At 38.9% G+C, this 24,836-nt stretch overlaps 1 protein-coding gene across 1 annotated transcript in view; it reads right to left on the bottom strand.

Moving 5' to 3' along the window:
• Positions 1-24,836, bottom strand: part of LOC118910076 (V-type proton ATPase subunit H-like) — a 119,644-nt gene that overhangs the window by 85,023 nt on the left and 9,785 nt on the right. Inside the window, exons 2-3 of the mRNA XM_057498089.1 lie at positions 2,606-2,708; positions 1,590-1,679 (exon numbers count right to left, since the gene is read on the bottom strand). Of these exons, the coding sequence (XP_057354072.1) occupies positions 1,590-1,679; positions 2,606-2,708 (193 nt within the window). The remainder of the gene's footprint in view (positions 1-1,589; positions 1,680-2,605; positions 2,709-24,836) is intronic.

Below are 24,836 nucleotides of genomic sequence, written 5' to 3'. Positions count from 1 at the left end.
ATCCTGTGCTCATGGATAGGAAGAATTATATTGTCAAAATGGCCATCCTGCCCAAAGCAATTTATAGATTCAATGCAATCCCTACCAAAATAACAACAGCATTTTTCAATGAATTACAACAAATAGTTCTAAAATTAATATGGAACCACAAAAGACCCCGAATAGCCAAATCAATCCTGAAAAAGAAGAACAAAGCTGTGGGGATTATGTTCCCTAGCTTCAAGCTTTACTACAAAGCTACAGTAATCAAAATAAGTTGGCACTGGCACAAGAACAGACCCATAGATCAATGGAATAGAATAGAGAGCCCAGATATAAACCTACACATATATGGTCAATTAATCTATGATAAAGGAGCCATGGATATGCAATGGGAAAAAGATAGCCTCTTCAACAACTGGTGTTGAAAAGACTGAACAAATATATGTAAGAAAATGAAACTGGATTATTATCTAACTCTGTACACAAAAGTAAACTCAAAATGGATCAAAGACCTGAATGTAAGTCACGAAACCACAAAATTCTTAGAAGAAAACAGGCAAAAATCTCTTGAACATAAACATGAGCATCTTTTTACTGACACACCTCCTGAGGTAAGGGGAACAAAATAAAAAATGAACAAGTGGGACTACATCAAACTAAAAAGTTTCTGTACAGCAAAGGATACCATCAGCAGAACTAAAGGCATCCTACAGTATGGGAATATATGTTCATAAATAACTCATCTGATAAGGGGTTAACATCCAAAATATATAAAGAATTCATATGCCGCAACACTCTAAAAACAAATAACTAGATTAAAAAATGGGCAGAATACCTGAACAGACACTTCTCCAAGGAAGAAATACAGACAGCCAACTGGCACATGAAAAGATGATCCACATCATAATCATCAGGGAAATGCAAATTGAAACCACATTGAGATATCACCTCACATCAGTTAGGATGGCCACTATCCAAAACAAGAAATAACAAATGCTGGTGAGAATGCGGAGAAGTGGGAACCCTCCTACATTGTTGGTAGCAATGTAAGTTGGTGCAACCATTGTGGAAAGCAGTATGGTGGTTCCTCAAAAAACTAAGAAGAGAAATACCATTTGACCCAGGAATTTCAGTCCTAGGAATAGGAAATTACCCAAAGAAAACAAAATCCCTAATTCAAAAAGACATATGCACCATGTTTATTGCTGCACTATTTGCAATAGCCAAGAAGATATGGATGCACTTAAATCTGCTTAATGACTAAGGGAGGAGGAGTCTTATAATTTGTAAATACATCCAGATAATCTGTAAGAGCATCTGGAAAGCCTCAAGTGACTCGTCCAGCTGGTGCTCAACAAAGAATTTGGAGGTATTGTGGAAAAAATACAGATAGATTATCTAACATCCTGGAAAATGACAAAAATGGCCTGTTTGTGGACATTCCCATCCTTACCACCATTGGCAAATTACAACCTATATAATGAAGAAGAATATATTACACACTAGAAGAGAACAAGTGCTGTAAGTGAAACCTTCCAGACCTGCTGTTAGTGTGCGGTGCACAAAATAATGAAGTCACCAAATGCATTAAATAAAGGTCCACATACCTGCAATGTACCATCCACCATGGTTAGTATGTACTGAACTGTCTGTTCTTTGGAGATATGAGTCATCAGATTTATAAATGTTTTAGCACACTAGAGAAAAAATTAAATTAATGTTAATTATTGTTTTCAATTGCAAATACCACATTTTAATGGAATTTCACTAAAATCTTATTTCTCTTGCAGGATTCAGAGTCCTATTAACTAGAAGATTTCAATTATAGAAAATTTACACCTTTTATACAAATATTGTGAAGTACAGGAGGATCATACTATAATTTGCATCAGATATTTGATTTTCAGTGATAAATTTCAAAATGTTTAGTACATTTACATAGACAGAACTAGCCACTGTCAACTCTTGATTGCCCATGATAGGATAAAGTTACATAGTTTGTAAAAAATCATCATTGGTTCTGAAATTTTTTTCTTTACTGGGAAGCACAACACCAAGTGCAACAAGACCACTGAGCTTGGAATCAGAAGGCTAGAACCCATCTCCACAATATGACTTACCAACTATGCTCTCTGAAATTCAACAAAAACTGGTGCCAACAATATGTTCCCTCCCAAATTTCCTGGGATTGTTGTGAGAATCAGACTGAGATGTACAAGAGCTCCTTTGGCCAAATCAGGACCCCATATCAGAAAATCTGATGGTCAGTGGAATTACAACTTATTCTGCTAAGAATTAAATGTGGAAATTAAAAAAAATTTTTTTTTAAGCTAAGCAACTTTAAAAACATCAAACACCTTGAAACATTAATTTCCCTTCTAGAGATCTATTCTAAAATGATTTTCAGAAATGAAGAATAGGATGAATAAATTATTACATTCAATATAGCATTTTTCCCAAAATTAACAAAGAAAACCAGAAATCACTCAAATGTCTTCCAGTGAAAAAGAATTTTTAAATTATGAGGCATACCTACAATGAAATATCACAGTCATTAAAAATGTTTTCTAAAATTTTTAATGACACAGGGAGGTATTCATCATATAATACTTATATTGATCACCTGACTGCCTTTAGTTTGAAGCATCTCTTGCTTCTCATCAGGATTTCTTTTCATTTCAAACCTTTGAATGAATTCACAATCTTCAGCAGAAATCATCTGTCCCCTAGAAAGTAAGAATAAATTGTTTTTTTTCAGTAAGAGTTGAATGGCCACTGTGAGCAAGTAATATAAGATTTTCCAGGCCATGTCCTCAGTAGTTAACCATCAGAGTCGACATACAGACTCTAGCATCAGATAGATGAGTTCAAAGCCTAGCTCCACCACTTATTCATCATGCAACCTCTCAGGACCTATGTTAACTTATCTCCAAAATGGAAACAATAAACATATTGCTTTAAGGAGTTGAAATGAGGATGATATTAAATAATTAATATAAGATGGTTAGTGCAGAGCTTGGCCCACAGCAAGTACTCAATAAAATGTCACCTCTTAGCACTATCTAAAGAGGTAGTTCCCCATGTGAAGCCAAACAATGTATTTGGCTTTCTAATCCAATAAGACCAAAGCCACAATATAGGCACTCCTACAATCATTTCCTCCAGTGTATATAATTCTTTCCCTCCAGTTAAGGAAAATGTGATCCTTCTCATCTCTGAAAAAATTGCCTCTCTGTCCTGATGCCCCATCCTCCCAACAATCAGCCCACACCATCCTGTTTTCCTCCTACTTCTACCATTGGTTCTTCTTCAATGGCTCTTTGCTCTTCACACATTTTCTCCACACTTCAATCCTTGGATTCTTGCTTTTCTTTCTCAAAGTCTTTCCTTCTTTGAAATTCAGATCCAGAGAGTTCTGCCTTCCCTTCTCTCCAAAAACATCTTCAACTATCTTCCATCTCACCATTTTCAAAATACAGCATCATGACTCTATAGCATCTTACTATGCTGATGGACAGTGACTATAATGGAGTATGTGGTGGGGACTTGATGATGGGGGAGTCTAGTAACCACAGTGTTGCTCATGTGATTATATATTAATGATACCAAAAAAATTCTCATTAAAAAATACATTGAGAAAATTATGGTACTTGGAATTCTATCATCATCTCACTAACTGGAATTCTGTAACAGAGTTGCCTAACAGAATTTGGTTGATTGTTTAAACATCAGACAATTAAATGGAAAATAAAAGCAGTCAAAACAGTTTGATTTCTCCTATGTGGGTTCTCCAAATGTCATGCCACTAGTCAAACCACTTTGCAAAAGCAGCAGAAGGAACTGTCATTAAAAAATGATCTAAGACTAGAAGAATTGTTACTGGAAATTCCCCTGTAAAGGAAAAGGAGTGGGTAGGCTTGAATAAATAAATGTACATGGGCAGAGCCAGAGCATAGATGAATAAAGAAAGAAATGTTCTCCCAAGCCCACACATTAGCAGAGAGACAGGTTATTCCCAGGCTCATAAAGACCTTGAGAATCTGGAGACACTTCTGTGAAGTCTGTGGGTCTGCAGCCCCTGCTCTGGCACCATTGAGGTTCATAGATGGGGTCTGGATATTGAAATTGTGTGCACATTTTCCTGCACCTAGACTCAAGGGGGAGAACCCCAAAGGCAAGAGAGGATGCCTTCTACCCTGTAATCCAGAATTATATAAAAGGAAGAACTGAGATGGTAACATGAAGATTTTCTTTAATAAAATTAATAAAATAATATGTCCACCAAAAAAATATAGCTTCATAACAACTGAATTACCACCTTCCCCTCTAACTCACTGTGACCCTCCAGCTGTTCCACTCATCAAGGATTCAAATGTGACACAGCAAACCCCTGACCCATCCTTCCTTATGAGAAGACCTGTCAGCAGAACAGCTTTGCTAGTCTCTGAGACTGGTCACTTCAGGAGAGAGATTGGCAATTTTAGACCATCACTATGCTGTGGTTGGGGTGGTCAGGGGTGGGGTGGGGTACAGAATTTGAGTCAATCTAAGGAAGACTTCCAACTCCAGGTGTGAACTGGTCCTCCTCTGACCAGTTTCCACAGCAGTAAAATGGCCATTACAATACTACCTGCCCTATTCCACTGAGTCCTTATAAGAAAACACAAGAAAAATCACTTGGTGTATATAAACATAGGGTAAATGCAAGTTTAAAAAAAAAATTCTTGTAATAGCCATCATTCAAATGGTATCAATTTATTTTTTTAACTCAGTAGCTCAAAAATCTGCCCTTCCCCAGCCCCTAATCCTGAGGATGTTGAGGGACAAGTGTTTCACAAAAACCTAACAAAAGAAATACTGAATTTGAAGCAAGTTTCCCAACATGCATATAGAAGTATGGTCCTTTTTTCAGAGCTTTCTTGGATGAGTTCCCAGTGACAGGCCTCAAGATGAGAATTGGTGTGAGGGTGATTTGTGAAGGAAGTGCTACCAGACAGACCAGGGATGGAGTGGGCAACACAAGACGTGAAAGGGAAAGAGCCCAGCCAGGGTGTGGGCCAAGCCCCAGAGAGGACAAATCTCCTTAGGCACACAGTAGAGTCTGGGAGGGTGTGGTGCTCAGAGCTGCCCCTCCCCAAGGAAGCTGAACTTAAACACTTCCTGCCACCCCTGCCCACAACCCCACCTTCCTCCAAAGAAAACTTTTTTGTATTTAAATTCTCAGGACTTTACTTTATGCCTTCTGGGTTTTGCATATAATATTACTATGTACTAAGTTATTTTATATACTGTTAATCTGCTTCTGGATTTTATAATTCACTGTTCTGTCTTTCTTGTATCAGTTCTACAGTTTAAACACTATAACTTTGTTTTCATACATGCTCCATTTTTTTTTTAACTATTCTCATGCATTAATTTTTCCAACCATCCTTCCCTTACCATCCTAAAGGAGAATGTTCAGTCCTTCTCTTTCTAGATCTCTGAGGCAGGTGACAACACGGCCAGTTCTTGACACTCTCTTCCTGAGAAGATTCTGGATTCTCCTGTCCTCCTCAGACCATTCCTCCTTAGTTCTCTGTACCAACTCCTCCCCCACCCTATGCCTCAGGCTCTGGGGAAGGCTCTCTCTGTTCCACACCTCTTGGGCTCTCACTGAAGCCCCTCTAGCCTCTGTGCTGGTGCTTCAGCCTGAACTCCAGGCAGGCCTCCCACAGCCCCACTCACACGTGTGCATGGGCCTTTCCTCCCATAGATCACAGAGGCACTCAGACCCCACAGAGATGAGATCACTAACATATATCCACACTCACACTCCATGTCCAGCCTGCCTAGTGGGATGATGCAAGCAAAAAGAGGCATTTTGCCCCATTTCCATGGTGGCTAAGCACTGCACATACCACTCAGGAAAGAATGTGCTCTGTGCCCTGGGACAGACCAAGATACCAAGGTCATTTTGTCTGGTTCTGGCCTCAAACAAATTAAATAATTTTTCACAAATCTGAACTCCCTACTTAAAACAATTTCATCCTCAGGATTGTTATGCTGTTCTGTAAAAGCACATCACAACCTTTGTAAATAGGATAATCATGTGAAAATATGCCATTTTTCTACCATGAGAGAAGTGTACAATGAGGTTACACTTAGTAACCTTGTAATTGTGCAGCTTTCTTTTCCATTTAAATAATTGTGGTTTTTCAGAAAGAGAAATCAGGAAACAATTCCATCCACAACTGCATGAGAAAGAATAAAATACCTAGGAATAAACCTAACTAAGGAAGTGAAAGACTTACACTCTGAAAACTACAAGACACTCATGAAAGAAATTAAAGAAGAAACCAATAAATGGAAAAAAATCACATGCTCATGGAAAGGAAGAATTAATATTGTCAAAATGGCCATCCCGCCTAAAGCAATCTACAGATTCAATGCAATCCCTATCAAAATACCGACAGCTTTTTTCAACAAACTAGAACAAATAGTTCTAAAATACATATGGAACCACAAAAGACCCCAAATAGCCAAAGCAAACCTGAGAAGGAAGAAGAAAGATGGGGGGATCTCGCTTCCCAACTTCAAGCTCTACTACAAAGCCACAGTAATCAAGACAGTTTGGTACTGGCACAAGAACAGACCCACAGATGAGTGGAACAGAAGAGAGAGTCCAGATATTGACCCAAACATATATGGTTAATTAATATACAAAAAAGGAGCCATGGATATACAATGGGGAAATGACAGCCTCTTCAACAGCTGGTATTGGCAAAACTGGACAGCTACATGTAAGAGAATGAAACTGGATTATTGTCTCAACCCATACACAAAAGTTAACTCAAAATGGATCAAAGACCTGAATGTAAGTCATGAAACCATAAAACTCTTATAAAGAAACATAGGCAAAAATCTCTTGGACACAGACATGAGCAGCTTCTGCATGAACATAACCCCCAGGCAAGGGAAACAAATGCAAAAATGAACAAGTGGGACTATGTCAAGCTGAAAAGCTTCTATACAGCAAAGCACACCATCACTAGAACAAAAAGGCATCCTACAGTATGGCAGAATATATTCATAAATGACATATCCAATAAGGGGTTGACATTCAAATTATATAAAGAGCTCAGGCACCTCAACTAAAAAAAGCAAATAAGCCAATTAAAAAATGGGCAGAGGATATCAACAGACACTTCCCCAAAGAAGAAATTCAGATGGCTAACAGGCACATGAAAAGATGCTCCACATTGCTAATCATCAGAGAAATGAAAATTAAAACTACAGTGAGATATGATCTCACACCAGTTAGGATGGCCAACATCCAAAAGACAAACAACAGCCAATGTTGGTGAGGATGTGGAGAAAGGGGAACCCTCCTACACTGCTGGTGGGAATGTAAATTAGTTCAACCATTGTGGAAAGCAGTATGGAGGTTCCTCAAAAAACTCGAAATAGAAATACCGTTTGACCTAGGAATTCCACTTCTAGAAATTTATGCTAAGAATGAAGTAGCCCAGTTTTAAAAAGACATATGTGCCCCTATGTTTATCACAGCACTATTTACAATAGCCAAGAAATGGAAACTACCTAAGTGTCCATCAGTAGATGAATGGATAAAGAAGACATGGTACATACACACAATGGAATATTATTCATCCATAAGAAGAAAACAAATCCTACTATTTGCAACAACATGGATGGAACTAGAGTATTATGCTCAGTGAAATAAGCCAGGCAGAGAAAGACAAGTATCAAATGATTTCACTCATCGGTGGAGTGTAAAAACAAAGAAAACACTGAAGGAACAAAACAAAAGCAGACTCACAGAACCCAAGAATGGACTGACAGTTACCAAGGGAAAAGGGACTGGAGAGGATGGGTGGGAAGGAAGGGATAAGGGGGAAAAGGGGGCATTATGATTAGCACTCATAATATAGTTGGGGGGACACAGGAAAGGCAGTGTAACACAGAGAACACAAGCAATGATTCTATAGTTTCTTACTATGCTGATGGACAGTGACTTTAATGGGGTATGTGGTGGGGACTTGATAATAGGGGGTGTCTAGTACCCATAATTTTGTTCAGGTAATTGTACATTAACAATACCAATATAGATTTAAAAAATAATAATAATAATTGTGGTTTTTATTTGGCAAGCCATTCCTTCTGAAGTTTGACTTTCTTGCATTTGTTACAGTAACCTTTTTCTCTTCTTGTTTTAAAGTTTCTGTCTCTGAGTCTTTCTCTGACAGTTCCATAAACCAGCAGGTTAGGGGCTCTGGTCTCTTCTCTGCCAACTCACAACTAAGCAAGCAACAGTCCTAACAGTTGTTCCACCTGACGTATTCTTCCTCTTGACTTCCCTGCCTCTGGAGTAGCCCAACCCTACAGTAACAATCCACCAGTGTGTTTCCTCCCTTCCATTCCAACCCTCTTCCACATCCCTCTCTGGAGTAGCCCAGCCCTACCATAACAATCCACCAGGGGGTTTCCTCACTTCCATTCCAACCCTCTTCCACATCCCTCTCACCTACTTACTACCAGTCAGCTTTCTCAGCACATATTCGATCATGCTACTCCTGTCAAATCAGTCAGACTGTGAAGTTCAATAGCAGTTCTGCCTAGCACCTAAGCAGAGGCAGTCAGTAAAAATCTTTTTAACCAACTAATTAAAATCTATATGAACATGCTCATGTTCATGAATATCTGAACAGCTATCTACTCATTTTTAAAATGAAGATAGGAAAACCTATATCATATCTTAGTACTGTTATGAAAATAATACAAAATAGTTATGTTACTTACCAAGTATGGTACTTCCTTTTCCACTTATAGCCACCAGTTTCCCAACAAATACTTTACTTGGGACTTAATCAGCCAGTATTAACTGGCAGCCTACTCTAAGCCAGGCACCTTTAAGAACAGGTGATTCAGCCATGAATTACGCCTTCCTCTTTGAGCTTGCATTCCAGTAGAGAAAACAGGAAATGCACAAACAAAAATAAATATTTTTTAAAATACATACACATATAATATTATAATTTCAGAACTATACATTCCATGAAAAAAAACTGAAGCCAAGTAAGAAGCTAGAAAGTTGAAGAAAGGAAAGGATTCATTTTAGCTGGCTTACAGAGAAGCCCTTTCTGAGGTAACCCGAATGAAGTGAGCCAAGGGAGGAATTCCAGAAACAGAATCCTAAGTGCAAGGACTCTGGAGCGGGAATAAGCTTGCTACGTGAGAAAGCAGAGACACAGCAGAGTGGTTAAAAGGTTGTGGGCGGGGTGGCATGATCGGTATTTTTGAAACGACTGTCACAGATGTGTAGAGTTGCTGCTGTGGGGGAACAGGGCAAGCAGAGACTCCAGACGAGGGGCTGTAAGAAGAGAGCAGCACCCTTCTTACAAGGGTGTGATGTCAGCTGTCCCTAGGGGAGAGGCGGTGGAACCAGAGAAAAAGAGGCTAATCCAGGATGTGTTTTGGATGTAAAGCTAAAAGAATTTGTCAATGGATTGTAAGGGAGGAGAAGATCAATATGACTACTGGGTTTTTGGCCTCCAAAACTGGTAAAATATGAAGGTGCCACAAGGTGGCCTGCGGCAGCCTGGAGGGAGCCCCCCCAAACCACCTGGCACTCCCCAAGCACTGCATGTTCTCCCGAGGTTCAGCTCCCCTCCTGCAGTTTCCTTCCCCCCAGCGCCAGCTCCTCTGCTTGGACAACTATGAGTATCTTTGGGTTCTGTGAAGATGTTTCTAGGGAATTATTTGCTTCCTCCTTTTGTTATCTGAGAAACTGTACATGTATCTCCATTTTAACACTTACCAAATTTATTATTTTTTTATTTAAAGATCAGATTCCTCATTTAGACTTTAAACTCAAGAGGAAGGATGCAATTTCATGTTTCTTGCATCCTCAGAGTATAGTTTTACTAGATTCTAGTTTGACTGGAATAGAGTCACACCCATTAACTTAGGTCTAGCTTAATTATGAAGTTTAATATAAAAATATGGTTACACACTGTTATTTTCTTAATAGCATGCTAATTTGTGAGGGATAAAGCATACTGGCCTTCTGACTTTGGGGGACTCTTCTACAGGTTTTATTTTAGCAGAATATGATGTGATATAAGATTCACTAATACTTCATGTGTCATATCCAGTCCCCAACAATTTGTAGGCTCTTTTAGGGGACTCATGTTTCAAACTCACTAGTGTCCTCATAATAACTAACTCAACAGCAGGCACACAATTAACAGTTGGTGAATATTTGTATATAAACATACAGCATAGAGGGATTTTATAAAAGAAAGTCATGAGATGGACAACAAAATAAAGGAGAGAAATAGGCAAAAGGGAGAATATGACTCCTGTAATACGCAACAGGAAGAAGAGACGAGAAAGCAACTAAGAATTTCCATGTAACTAAAAATGTTTCAACGTCAATGCTAAGGAACTTGTGCCAGTCAGCCAGTGCTTTACAATCAGTAACAACATTATTCTATTTAGGTTATAAACACTCAGGCTTTGTAAACACAAAACTACTTCTCCTCTAGACTAAATGCATTCTGGACTAAAATTAGGAAACTAACCTCAAAACCCTAATTTCACAGGGGATTTAAATAATTACACAGATACAGGTGAACAGAGGAAACATCAAAAAATCCCTTATCCCCTGCCCGTGAGTCCATAGCCCCACAATAACCCAGTCCCATAAAGCGGGAATCCCTCAGTTATCTGAGATTCTTTTTCACCCTTATACATTAAATCTATCACTAAGATTTTCTCAAATCTATCCAATATTACCCATTCCAACAACAGAAATACTGCTATAACCTCTCCCTAGATCTAGACTTATCCACAAATTCACCCTCTACATTGCCAGCAGAAAAATCCAACCAAAAGGCAAATCTGATCCTCTAACTCCCACTTGAAACGTCAGTCATTTCTAATACCTCCAACAATGACTTTGATACTGTGCTTCTTGGGCCCAGATATAAACCATGCACATATATGGTCAACTGATCTTCGACAAGGGTACCAAGAACACAGAGTGGGGATAGGATATTCTCTTCAAAAAATGGTTTTGGAAAAACTTGACAGCCACATGCCAAAGAATGAAATTGGACTCTTTGCCATACACAAAAATCAACTCAAAATGGATTAAAGTCTTAAACATAGGAACTGAAACTATAAAACTCGTAGAAGTAAACATAGGAAAAAAGTTTCTTGACATCGGCCTTGGTAATGACTTCTTGGATATGACACCAAAAACACAGGCAACAAAAGCAAAAATAGGCTAATGGGATTACATCAAACAAAAAAACTCTGCACAGCAAAGGAAACAACCAATATAGTGAAAAGGCAACCTACAGAATTAGAGAAAATAATTAGAAAGCATATATCTGAGAAAGGATTAATTTCCAAAATATGTAAAGAACTCCTACAACTCAATAGCAAAAAAAATAACCCAATGAAAAATGGGCAAAGGACCTGAACAGACATTTCTATATAGAATAAAAATGGTAATATTGTCTCCAAGGTGGCAAAACGGTCCTTGAGGTGGTGAAGATAGTACAGTGGTCTGTGACTCACGATAACTCAACCCTACCTGACAAAACTTTATCCCTTAGCGTTTAACTTCTCTTGTTAGGGTGAAATTAAATTTTGTTTAATTTCAGTTGAATTTTTCTCTTTTACCTGAGGAAATAACAAAGAAAAGGCTGAGAAACACTGCTTCACATGAAGAAAAGGATTTCTGACTGTATTAATTTCCTAGGATTGCTGTAACAAGTTACCATAAACTTCAAGGCTAAAATACCCAGGGATTTCAGAAACTTACTTTTTCTCAGTTTGGGAGGCCAGAAGTCTAAAACCAAGGTGTCAGTCTCCCAAGACTCTGGGGAGAGAATCCAGTCCTTGCCACCTCCAGCTTCTGGTGGCTGCCAGCCTTCATGAGCTCTCTACCATCATGAGCACATTGCTTCCTTCTCTTCTGTGCCTTATGAGGAAACCTGTCATTGGATTTAGCACCCACCTGGATAATTCAGATGATCTTCTCATATCGGGATCTTTCATTATATCTGCAAAGGCTCTTTTCCCTAATAAGGAAACATCCACAGGTTCCTAGCATTTGCTGTGGACATAGCTTTTAGGGGCACCATTCATTCACCACCCCGACAAATACAAATCCTAAGGAAGGCAAAGGTGGGAAGCAGAGCATGACCAAGTGCTGCCTAGGCTGCTGCGGCCTGACTCCCTGATTTCCTGTGAGCTCATGCGTCAGCCAATTGGTCCTCGACAGTGTGCAATGTCATACGCAATCATGAAAGTAATAAACAAGGAGGCCACTGGACTGAGGTGGCTCTAATGCCCTGGTAGCCTACATTATCCAGAATCAATTGCCTGTAAATGCACTTGTGCCCTAGAAAGTGAAATTAAAACAGTCACAAACAGCCAACTAGACTTTCCCAAATTAGGCAACTGCTTAAGCTATAGTCAATCAAATAGTTGCCTTGCTTTGCTTCTACATCTGCTCTATAAAAGCCTTTCCCTGAGCTCCTACCAATGGAGCAATTCGGGTTTGGTGCCAGTTTGAATTGAAATATTGGTATATTATGAGGGAAGGTTTTCAGGCAGAAGGATCTTGAGCACATTTAAAGGCTATTAGGAACCATTCAAATTATGCTCTAGACTATTTTATTGACTTGAAAAGATGTTAGTATATTGACTGAAATAGCTCATATTGGAAAAAATTTTATATATGTGTATATGTACACATAGATAATATTCTGAAAGGACATACACCAAAGTATGCTTATCGAAGTAAATAGAATAAAAGGTTTTTAATTTAAAAAAAGAAATAGGCAAAAGCCATTCCGGGCAAAAGAAAGAATGATTCTTAGATTCTGAATGAGTCTCTACTGAATGAGTCTTGACCCTACTGAAAATCTTGTCATTTTTAAGATGAAAATTTACCTCACAGAAAGTACAATGCAGAGCATGTGTCTCCATATGAACTGAGCAAAGCTGGTGATCAGACCTGCTGTGCATGTCACGTTCCCTGTCCCATGCCAGCAACTGACCTGTTGTGGGGCCAGTTTCATCAGGTTCCATAAAGCCCTCTTCTTTTCAGAGAGGTCCAAAGGCATGAAACAGAATCAGGAACGATGTGATGAAAAGAGAGGGAGCTGCTACACAGGCCACCTGGGACGGCTTTCTCCATGCACCATGGTGTTACCAGGCATCTCTCTGGTGGTATAAGAGGCATTTGTTCTATGGCCATATCTCCATTACATTATCTCTTCAACACACCTGTGGGTGATCTCATAATGATGGCATAATTATATGTGATAGCAAATGCAAGATACCCTTAGAGCTGCTTCATAATTTCTTTATAACTGAGCTCCAGATTTGCCACTTAGAAATGACAGAGGGGAAGTAAGATAAAACTGTATTGATGAAATAAAAATCATGTTAATAATTAATGCATTCATCAAATTAAGTCAGTATCCCATATCTTTAACAATTTTTTCACTAGAATAGGATCATATTATGTATGGAGAAAATATACCACTTAGAAGTGATCAGAAGTAAAAAAATTATGAAATTTCAAAATATTTCTTCAGTTTAAAATATATGGAATGTTATAAGCATCATCACTTTGAATCTTTCCTATCCAAGTATGGATTGAACCTATATTTCCCATAGAAATAGATGTTTTAGTCAAAGGAAATCCTATTCCATAGATGAATATTTATAATGAAATACCAACTTCCCCTATAGAAGATTATGCTACCAGCCTACCTTCAGCTGGACAAGGACTTTGAGAAATATTTGCAGCTTACTGAACAAATTATTAGTTTAAGGAAAGAATGGTTTTTCCATTCTCTTCCCTACAATAGGAGTTTTCAGGAAGCTGACCTGCTTTGGCCAAACAGTAACTCTGAGTATTGGCACCATGATGTCTTTTCAAAGTACTCTAACCAGCTACGCTAATAGCCTCCGATTGCATCAGTATTGCCGAAACAGGTCTAACATCCATTACACAGAACTACACTCAGCCTCTGTATGAGGACTCTAAATTTTTATGGCAACCAAGCTTCAGGATTTTCCAGGTAGGTTAATTTTATTCTACAGCACCATTGGCCCCATAAGGACAATCTCCCACAATTTCCAATTTGAAAAATATGGCCACTGTGGTAGTTGGCTTCTACAAGTGGCTCTTAATGAGTCCATCTGCAATGATTCATGACCTGTATCACCCTCTTCCTTGAATGTGGCCTAGACCTAGTGATTCCTTCTAAGGAGCAGAATAAAGCAAAAGGAACGCATGTCACTTCAGAGATCAGGTTAGGAAAGCCTGTGGCTTCCGTCTTGCTGGCACTCTCTCAGCTCCTTCTTATTTGTTCACTCTGATGAAGCAAGCTGCCAAGTGGCAGGCTGCCCCACGGATAAGCCCATGTGACAGAGCTGAGGGCAGCTCCTAGGCAGCAGCCAGCAAGGAATTGGTGCCCTTAGTCCACTAGCCTTCAAAGGACTAAATCTTGGCAACAGCTGTATAAGTGAGGCTGGGGGAGGATTCCTCCCCTTGAGAGCTTGGAGAGGGCTGCAGCCCCGGCTGACACTCCAGTCACAGCCTCGTGAGCACCCTGCACCAAGGACACGCTCACACTGCAGCAGCTCCTGTTCCTGTCAGATGACAGATGGTGTTGTCTTCACCCATTATATTCTGGAATATTTGTTATGGAACAATGGACAACTAACACAGTCACCAAAGCCACAAAACAATAATAAATAGTTAGCATTTAGCAAGAGTTTATTACATGCTGAGCACTTCAAAAGCTGTTTGCATGCTGCAAGTGCAAAGAAGCAGATCAAGCAAGTTATCACCAAATAGTAATAATATTCTCAAAATAAAATTTTTTTAATTTTTAAGGAAGTTATTGGTCCATGTAATGAAGTATCTAGGGATAGCTCTTCAGGGACAGTGGATTGCTCAAATGATGTCAGGAATCTGTTTTCTCCCTGCCTGCCTCTCAATTCTGCTTCTCAATGAACTGGTTTCATTCTAGGCAGGCTTTATCCAAGTATTGGGAAATACAGGCACCAATGGCACCAGAACTACATTCTACCAGTTAGTAACTGTGGTGGAAAACAAGCACTGCTTTTCTAATAGTTTTAGCAAAACTCCTGGGGCCAACTCACATTGGACAGTTGACATGCTTAAACTGGAGCAGACACAGTGGGCAGAGGGATGGAACTGGCAAGGCCTGGGCTGTGTTCACAGATCTGGGACTGGATACACAGCCAGCCCTATCCAAATCGCAGAGGCTGAGAATGAGAGAGATGTATTTTCCCAAAGAAAAAGAGGACATGAATGGTGGACAAGAAAAAGAAATTCTGATAGCCCAGCATTCACACACACACACACACACACACACACACACCTTCCTTTTTTCCATATATACACTTTCAGAAATGCTCCCACTTAACATACATGAAATTTAAAAAGTACCCACTCATTCTAAAGGAAGACAACCAGGACCTTTCTAGTTACGGCATCAGGCTGCCAGCCTGGGCCTCGGGTGGTTTGCTGTCCTTGCGGTCTGGTGAATGTGTGGGTCCTCCAGGCTGCCTGTCCGTGGTTAAGTGGTGCTCCTACCACAAACATGTTCTACACTCGGTGATGAGGAAAAACAAGGTGACTATCTGGATCCCTGACCTCCAGCAAAGACTGCCACTCCTGTCAGTGAAGTAAATGCTTCGCTCCAGGATCCGACCATGACTAAGTGTGCAGTCTGGAAACTGCCCTCCTCTGGATCTTCACAACTGCCTGAGGGGGGCCTCAGTGAGGATTTCCTCTCCGGACCTGCATATTGTCGACCTCCTTTGCCTGAGGGAAGAGTGCTGGCTGGGCTTTGTCAGGCTTAGGGGTTGTCTGGCAGTTCAACTCCATTTACACTTGACTCACTTGGCTGCCAATCCATTTGTTTTCTATCACATTCTCATGAGTTAGAAATCAAGTCAGATTTTTATAGATTAACAGTCCATTAACCTACTTCCTGCCACCACACACTGAAATGTTTGTGCTTCTTACATACATATCTCTCAGTTCTGTCTGTTACATCGACCCTTTAGGATATGTTCTTTTACTTGGGATAATGCAAAATAATTTAAATTTGTCAGTAAGTACTTAGCTCAACTTTTGAAAAATTGTAAAATTCTTTGTCATACAAACCCCTCTTACTGTGATCTCCAAGAAAGCTGTTTTACAGAGAATGCCAGGAAGGCCAATCAATGTTACTATACCATGATAACACACACACACACACACACACACACTTCATATATGAAAAAATTGTTTACTAGGATCTCACCAGCACTGGGTGTGCAACATTTTATGAGCAGACTTACTTCAAGTAATTAACAAATTTAACAAGATGAAAGAATTTTCAAATAAATGGTTTTAAGCAGAAAGAAGTTTCCAAAGACACAGAATTAAAGTATGGGGAAAACTCTAGGGAGAACTTAACAAATGTTCAAATGAAATGTTTCCTCCAAGGTTTGACACCAGAATAGAAGATGCAAAAATGAAAGTGGAGAGCAAAAGAAAAGGGCTGGTGGGCTTAAATGACATCTTTAAAGAAAACAAGAAACAAAATGATTTGGTTTGCAATGCGCTCTGGCTTAGAGTAGGGAGACGTGGAGGCCAATCCCAACTGTACTCCTTCATGTAGCCCTTGGACACATCACCTAATATCTCATGCACTTTTCCCCAAAAATGAAGAAGACAAAATGGGCAGAAGGACAAGATAATCTTGATAGTCCCTCCCATCTCCCAAAACTGCACAGGTCAATTTGAAACTACCTGTACCACCTATTCTGTTTTCATTCTAAGAGTCCAGAACAAACACCAGGTCCCTAGACCCTCAGACCAGTGATAGTTCAACCATATCTTCACAGTGCCCCCAGGGAACAGTTTTATAACTGTCAAGAGATTTATTGCCCTGCCCTGACACATTTGGTCACTTGAGAAAATTGTTTCTCTTTTCATAAAAAATTTAACAGCTTTATTGAGAAAGAATTCACATACCATACAATTTACCCACTTAACATGTACAATTTAATGATTTTTAGTATATTCCAGGGTTGTGCAACGATCACTACAATCAGTCTCACTTGGCATGTTCTCAAGGGTCATCCTCATCATTTCTCAGTATTTCATCCCTCATGGCTGAAGCACATTCCATTGTACAGATAGGCCTCACTTTGTCTACTGAGTCACCAGTGGATGGGCCTGTAGGTTGATTCTGACTATTGGACATTTGTATGCAGGCCTCGTGAGAACACGTTTCACTTCTCATGCTTTGGTAGGAATCCAGGAGGGAATTCCTGGATCATAAGGTAACTCTATGTTGAACATTTTTAGGAACTGCCAGGCTGTTTTCTGAAGTGGTTGCAACATTTCCCATTCCCACCACCAATGTATGAAAGTTCATTTCCCCACTTTTTATCTTTTTTTTTTTTTTATTAAAGCCAACCTATTGGGTGTGAAGGGGAATCTCATTGTGATTTTGACATACCTTCTCCTAATGGCTGATGTTAAGCATCTCTTCATATGCTTATTGGCCATTTGTGTATCTTCTTCAGAGAAATGTCTATTAAGACACATCACTCATTTTTAACCGTTTTTTCTTATTTGGGAGAACTATTTCTATGTTCTGGATACAAGTCCCTTATTATGTACATAAAATCTGCAGTATTTTCTCCTATTTTGTAGGTTGTCTTTTCACTTTCTTGATGATGTCCTTTGAAGAAAAACTTTTCATTTTGATGAAGTCCAGTTTACCTAGTGTTTTTTTTTGTCACCTGTACTTTTGGTATTGTTATCTAAGAAGGCTTTGCCTAATCCCAGGTCAAAAAATTTTATTCCTGTGTGTCCTTCTAAGTTTTCATAGTTTCAACTCCTAAATTTAGGTATATGATTCATTTTGAGTTAATTTTTTTATGTAGCATGATATAGAGGTCCAACTTCCTTTTTATGCCTATTGCTATCCAGTCGTTCCAGTACCACTTGTTGAAAAGATAATTACTTCCCCATTGAGTTGTTTTGGCACCTTGTAAAAAAAATCAAAGGACCATTACTGTATGGATTTATTTCTGGGCTCTCAATTCTATTTTGTTTATCTATATATCTATCCTTAGACCAGCACCACAGTCTTCATTTCTGTAACTTTATAGTAATTTTTAAGTTGGGAAGTGTGAATCCTCCAACTTTGTTCTTTTTTTTTTCTTTTTGAGATTTTTGTGCATATTCTGGGTCCCTCACAGTCTCATATGAATTTTAGAATAAACTTGTCAATTCCTGCAAAAAAATAATTGCTGGAATGTTGATAAGGATTGTGCTCATTTTGCATATCAATTTTAAGAGCCTGGGATCATTTTATAAAAGGAAAATTCTCCAGTTCATAGTCCCCAGTGATATATACCTGAGGGCCTTACATCTGTGTCCCCAGACCCAGCAGAGACTACTTCAGCATTAGATACCTCTTGAGAAAAAATTTTTATGTTCTACCTTTTTATACTCTGTTAATAATTGTACTTTTATATGTATTTTACAAATATGAAGTGTGATGTTAGAAGATCGATCATTCTTGTCTTAATTACTTGATGACTAAGTTACCTCATAAGAAAATTGCCTTAACTGATTCTACATGCCATAACTAAAAAGTGTAATAATCCTTGGGCTTAAGTTTGGGTATCAATTTAGCACACATTTCAAGCCACAAAGCTGACTGCTAAAAAAAAATGACCATCTAAGAAACTGAGATAGATAAGGCAGGTCATCTGCCTCTCGATTGCATAGCTCAAGATTGCCAAGATTCCCTATTATGCACCACTAATACAGAATTTTGCCAAGCAACCTATTTCTTTTATCATTATATACTAAGCAAATAGGTCACTTGAATCATTTCTTTTGGTTTGGATTTAGAATTAAATTTGAATTAGAATACATTACTACCTGTAGAGGGCAGTCATAACATACCTAGACATTCAAAATCAGAGGTTCAACCTGGAATAGAACATTAGAGATCTGTGGATAAGCAGCTGATCCACAAAGCATATAATCCTTTTGCTTTGATTAATGTAACTTTCCAGGGAGGCCTCTAGCAAACGGAGAGATGGCCCAGCATCAGCCCAACAAGGAGAAATAGACTGCCACTGGGCTAGTGTTAAATCATGGTACAGGACTCATTTGGAGCCTTTACTGTAAGAACATACCCAGGCTTTCCCAAGACAAGCAAGAGTGCCTCCAGAAACATTTCTCCAGTCCATTTATATGGAAGCAATTTCTGCCCCTGCCCAGGGCTATAATGCAAACATTCACCAAACCATGGAAAATGAAGAAGGCATCAAGGCTGTGCATGATGTCAAGGTAAGATGATCTCTCCAATCCATGATCCTTTCTCGACAAGGAAAGGGTTTATCCAAAAAGAATATAAAACCATGAACAAGGTTTAGTGCCACTGCTCACTTTATCTTATTGACGGTTTGTCAAAATGTTTTCAGACCAATCCCAAGAGAAAAATTAGAACCTTGATGATAATTACGTGATATGCCAGTTTCCTCCAACCTAAACAGTATCCCTCTACCAAGACAATTATTTGTCTATCGTTTGTTGGTTTCAGGAGGTAATGTTTTAAGAAGCAGAAAACCTAGATATAGATTTTTGTTGCTGTTGACATTAACCCTTGGAGGCTTTTTCTGATATAAAAAGTAAATCCCACATCATAAGGAAAGAAAAATTATAGACTGCCTTCTACAAAAACTGCTTCAGAAAAAAGTTGACAAGCTAATATGTGAACATAAGAACATTAAGGAGCTAAGGGGTGTTTTTCCTAAATTCTTATCTTCCTAAGGTGAATTTCTAAGCATGAATTCCTACCATTAGATAACATTATTTCCCCAAAGGTTGACAATTTTCCTGCTCAGTGTTTTGTGTATCTTTGCAGGAAGTACAGTTTAAGTCTGTAAATCCTCATAACTATTAATAGAACCATCTCTTAAAAGGCTATTTGGAGAACAGGGATATAAACACGTGTAACACCTAATGAATACTGATCATATCTCATAATTAAATGCTGCAAAATTATACAACAGCAAACCTGTCCAAATACTTTAACATTAGAAGAGTTATCTGTCCCTCTGCCATGGCTCAGATCCTCATAATAATCAGCATGCTTTTGCAGACTCTGTAGAATTCTCTGGATCTGCCCTTTCCCCTGATGCTATTTTAATCAACTGGCACAAAAATAAGAAAGTTTTTATTATTTTTTTAAAGTCATTACGAAACATTTCAGTAGAAATGTACTGACCTTTACTTTTGAGCTTCGGACATGTATGAACAAATAATACATGAATTTCCACGCCAGCTATTATCACCTGGTACTGGGTCTTTAGAAAACTAGAATGAAATAGGATGTAGTGGCCAGAAGTCCTTAATTAATGGACATCAAAATGTAGGCATCACATGCAAAAGAGGACTCCAAAGAGTAGAATGCATCTAGATGTCTAGAAGCCAGTGATAAAACCCTCCAAAATCCTTGACCCAAGCCTATAACCTTATAAAAAATTTAACTCAAAATGGGTCACAGACTTCTTAAATTTACAACTGTAAGTAAAACTATAAAAGTTTTAGAAAAAAAAGATAGGAAACCTTTGTGATCTAAGGTTGGGCAGAGTCCTTAGACATCAAAAACACAGCCCATAAAGGAAAAATTTATAAATTGGACCTCAACAAAAACAAAAACTTTTGCTCTGCCAAGATGCTACTAAGATGATGAAAAGACAAGCTATAGACTTCAAGAAAATATTTGCAAACCTCATATCTGACAAAAGCCTTGTATCTAGATATATAGAACTCTCCAAATTCAGGAGTGAAAAAACAAACAATCCAGTAATAATACAGGCAAAAGATATGAACAGACACTTCATCAGGGAGCATATACAAACAGCATATAAACACATGGAAAGATAGCCAACATCATTAGCCATCAGGGAAATGCAAAGTAAAAGTACCATGAAATATCACTACACACCTATCAAGATAGCTAAAATGAACAATAGTGAGAAAACCAGTACTGGCAAGGATGCAGAAAAACTAGATCACTCATATATCACTGGTAGAAATGCAAAATGGTACAGCCAAGTCTGAAAAACAATTTGGCAGTTTCTTACAAAACTAAACATGTAATTATCATATGGCCCAGCAACAGGGAAGTGAAAACCTATGTTCACACAAACTGCATATGCTAATGTTCATAGCAGCTTTATTCATAATAGTCAAAAATTGGAAACAACCCTGAAGTCATTAAAGGGATGAATGACTAAACAAACTGTGGTGCACCCATGCTATGGAATACCATGAGGAAACTGAAAGGAATCAACTATTGATACACAAAAGGAATGAATGACTGACATCTGCCCCTTGGATAAATCTCAAGGGAATGACATTGAATGAAAAGCACCAACCCCAAAAGGCCACATAGTATCTGATTCCATTTACATAACACTCTTGAAATAGAATGATAGAAATGGAGAGCAGATTAGTGGCTGCCAAAGATGAGGATGGGGAGAGGGTGGTGGATGTAGCTAAAAAAGGGTAATACAAGGGACCCTTGTACTGATGGAACAGTTTTCATGATCATTTTGGTGGCATTTACTCAAGCTGACACATATGATAAACTTGCATAGAAACACACACACACAATCACACACACATGCACAATAGAGCACATAAAACTTGTGAGATCTGAATTACCTTTATGAATTGTACCAGTGTTTCTTAGTTTTGATATTGTACAGTCATTATGCAGTTCTATTGGAGACACTGAAGGAAGCATCCTTTATACTTCAGAAAATAATGTATATGTCTAAAAACATCAAAATAAATTAGTGAACAAGAAAACAGAAATAGATTCATAAACATAGAACAGACTGGTGGTTGCCAGAAGGGAGGAGAATGGGGGATGGGTGAAATAGGTGAAGGGAATAAAGAGGTGCAAACTTTCAGTTATAAAAGAAATAAGATACGGGGATGAAAGTACAGCCTAGGGAATATGGTCAAAAATATTGTAATAAGTTGGTATGGTGACAGATGGTAACTATACATATTTTGGTGTTTAGTAATGTATATAATTGTTGAATCACTATGTTATATACCTGAAACCAATAGCATATTGTATATCAACTATACTTCATAAAAAAGGGCATGTATATATACATACATACATACATAAAGGATGGTGTAATGTACACCTGTACTTTTCAATTGACTTGAAAGATGTCAATCCTCTGAAGTTAGAGTTCAGTCATTAATTATATTTCATTAATTACCATAAAAGGGGCTTCTGGGAAAATTCAATTCTTCATTTCATTGGGAATATAATGTAAAATCCAAGTGTTTGCTTACTAAAACACAATGTGTGAGCATCTTCATTTTCAACCCTAGAAGTAAAGATTTTTCTACTCTAAAAATAACAATGTACAAAAAAAGTTTCACACTCTCCTGTTCTTCAAAATTTTATTAAAAAATTTTAAATATAAGTTTTGGCTGTGTTTGCCATTTTAAACTTTTAAATAATTGTCTTTCAGGGTTTTACATTAATGATTGGGTTTTCTCACTGGATTATATTTTCAGAGCCAACATCTCCACTGACTCCACAAAGTGATGTGTTTAAGCAAAGATAAATAGTGTTTTACTGAGTTTCTTAGCTCTTCTGTAGTTTTTCTGAATGAGAATGAGTTAAAGGATATATAGCATTATGCAGTTTTCTAATGTAACCTGAGTTTTCTTTTGCTCCTGAGAATGGAAACCTAGAGTTTCTGAATACACAGATAAATGGCAGTGATTCTAAAATTGGCAGCTCTGTCACCTTCTTACATGTTATGAGTCTCATGAGGCTCAGAGACAGGGCACAGGGATGTGCCAGAGGTGGTAGTATTAAAGAAAGAACAGGGAGGGGTGACATGTGGGCAGTGTGTTGAGAGCTGAGAGAATGTGGTCACCAGCACATGGAGACATCTGGAGACTTCTAGAAATTAGTGAGCAAACTCCAGATGAGGAGGATGGGGTTCTGCTCTGGTCAGTGGGGTCAGCTCAGAAGATAACCTACTACTGATAATGTGGTCCCATTTTATTAAACTGTAGGCAGGTAAGGCCTGAGAACCACATGTAATGCCTCCTTGATTATCTAATGAAGCTCAATGAGACCAGCTCAAATGAGACCTTGGTTAAGCTTTTTTTGGAAAAAGTTCCAAAGAGGCACAGAGTAGTGTTTCAAAGAAAATTACATGTTGCCATGAACTTGTTTAAGGTAATCAGGGGAAGAAGGAGGTGGTGGCTGAGAGATGAAGCAGAATAGGCAGTAAGTGGATAATTGTTGAAACTGGGTAATGGGGGTGAGAATTTCTGAGTGTATTTGCTCTGTTTTTTAAATTTGAAGATTAACATAATAAAAAGACTTTTTTTTACCTCAAAGACTATAGCTTATAATTTATCCTTTGAAGTTAAACAACAAATAAGTAAATGCACAAATACAGTTTTCCATATTCTATTTATATACCACTGCAGGAGATGCTAGGATGTTTCAGACATTCATGGGATAGCACAATTGATAGTGACCTTTCAGAAAAATCTATAAAAATGACAAATATCCTGTCTGGAAGACTAAAAAACATATTGTAAAAATCCTAGTTGGCCTTGGTATAATATACTGTGTGGTATTTTTTTGGTTTTGTTTTTTTCATAAATCTTACAACACTCAGATTTTAAAGTAATGGGTAGGAAAAAATATATCTAAGCCTTATTTCCACTATTCACAAAGTCTTCTAAGTGTTGGGAGAGGGAAAAAAGATGGCAGAGTAGGAAGCCAAGGTGGAAACCTCCATCCACACACACACCAAGGAAGCAACTACAGCAAATACAACTGACCCTGTAAATGACCTGAAGACTGCAGAACAGATGATCTACACCTGGTGAAGAAGAGAAGACCACACAGAGAAGTGAAAAGTGGCAGAGCCACAATCAAGTGGGACCCAGCCCACAGGCAGGAGGAAGAGGAATGGAGCAGGGAGGGGATAGTGCTCAGCAACTCCACACATCTGGCTCCGGAGATTTCCTCTGGGAACATGAGTCCACATTCCACTGGTTTCTGGTGATTAGTGGGGCTGGACACCAGGGACAGTTGGAACACACTGGGAGGCTGAGTCTCCAGCCACTTGTGGAGGACAGGCACACTCCACCAGTCCCACTGAGACCCAAAACAGAGGCAGCAGTTTGAAAGATTTGCCAGCACTGGGAGGAGTGCACAGGGGCAAGGATTGGATGGAGCTCCCTCTGCAGAAGGACAGGTGAAGGATAACTTCCCAGTCTTCCCTTGGATCACAGGTTAGGCATTCTCAGGAGCCCCAGATGCTTCATCCTCTTTGCTGGCAGCTCAGGCACAAGGTGCTTCTCTTCACAGCACTGGTGCACCAGCCCAGTCAACCCAGCAGCATCAGACTTTGCTGCCTGACAGGCAGAAGGAGGCTTTCCCAGCTTTCTCAGCCCAATTAGAGAGGGACCTGCAGGAGCAAGCTCCAAGCAATCCTTCCTCCCTGAGGTGGCCAAGCCTGGTGCCATTGCAACTCACCACAGCCAGAGGCTGCCCTGTGTCAATGCTGATGCTACTGCCACTCAACTCAGCATGCTGTTTTCCTGCCCCCGTGCAACGTGACTGCCTCATCCACTCTGTTAACCCAGCAGCCCCACCATCACTGCAGGGCAGCCAGAGGATGGTCCCACGGACAACGATCCCAGCAGA

This window comes from Manis pentadactyla, chromosome 3 (genome assembly GCF_030020395.1).
Source record: "Manis pentadactyla isolate mManPen7 chromosome 3, mManPen7.hap1, whole genome shotgun sequence".
Classification (NCBI taxonomy): domain Eukaryota; kingdom Metazoa; phylum Chordata; class Mammalia; order Pholidota; family Manidae; genus Manis; species Manis pentadactyla.
Note: the sequence above shows the minus strand (reverse complement) of the source record. Positions and strands in the feature narration are given on the sequence as shown.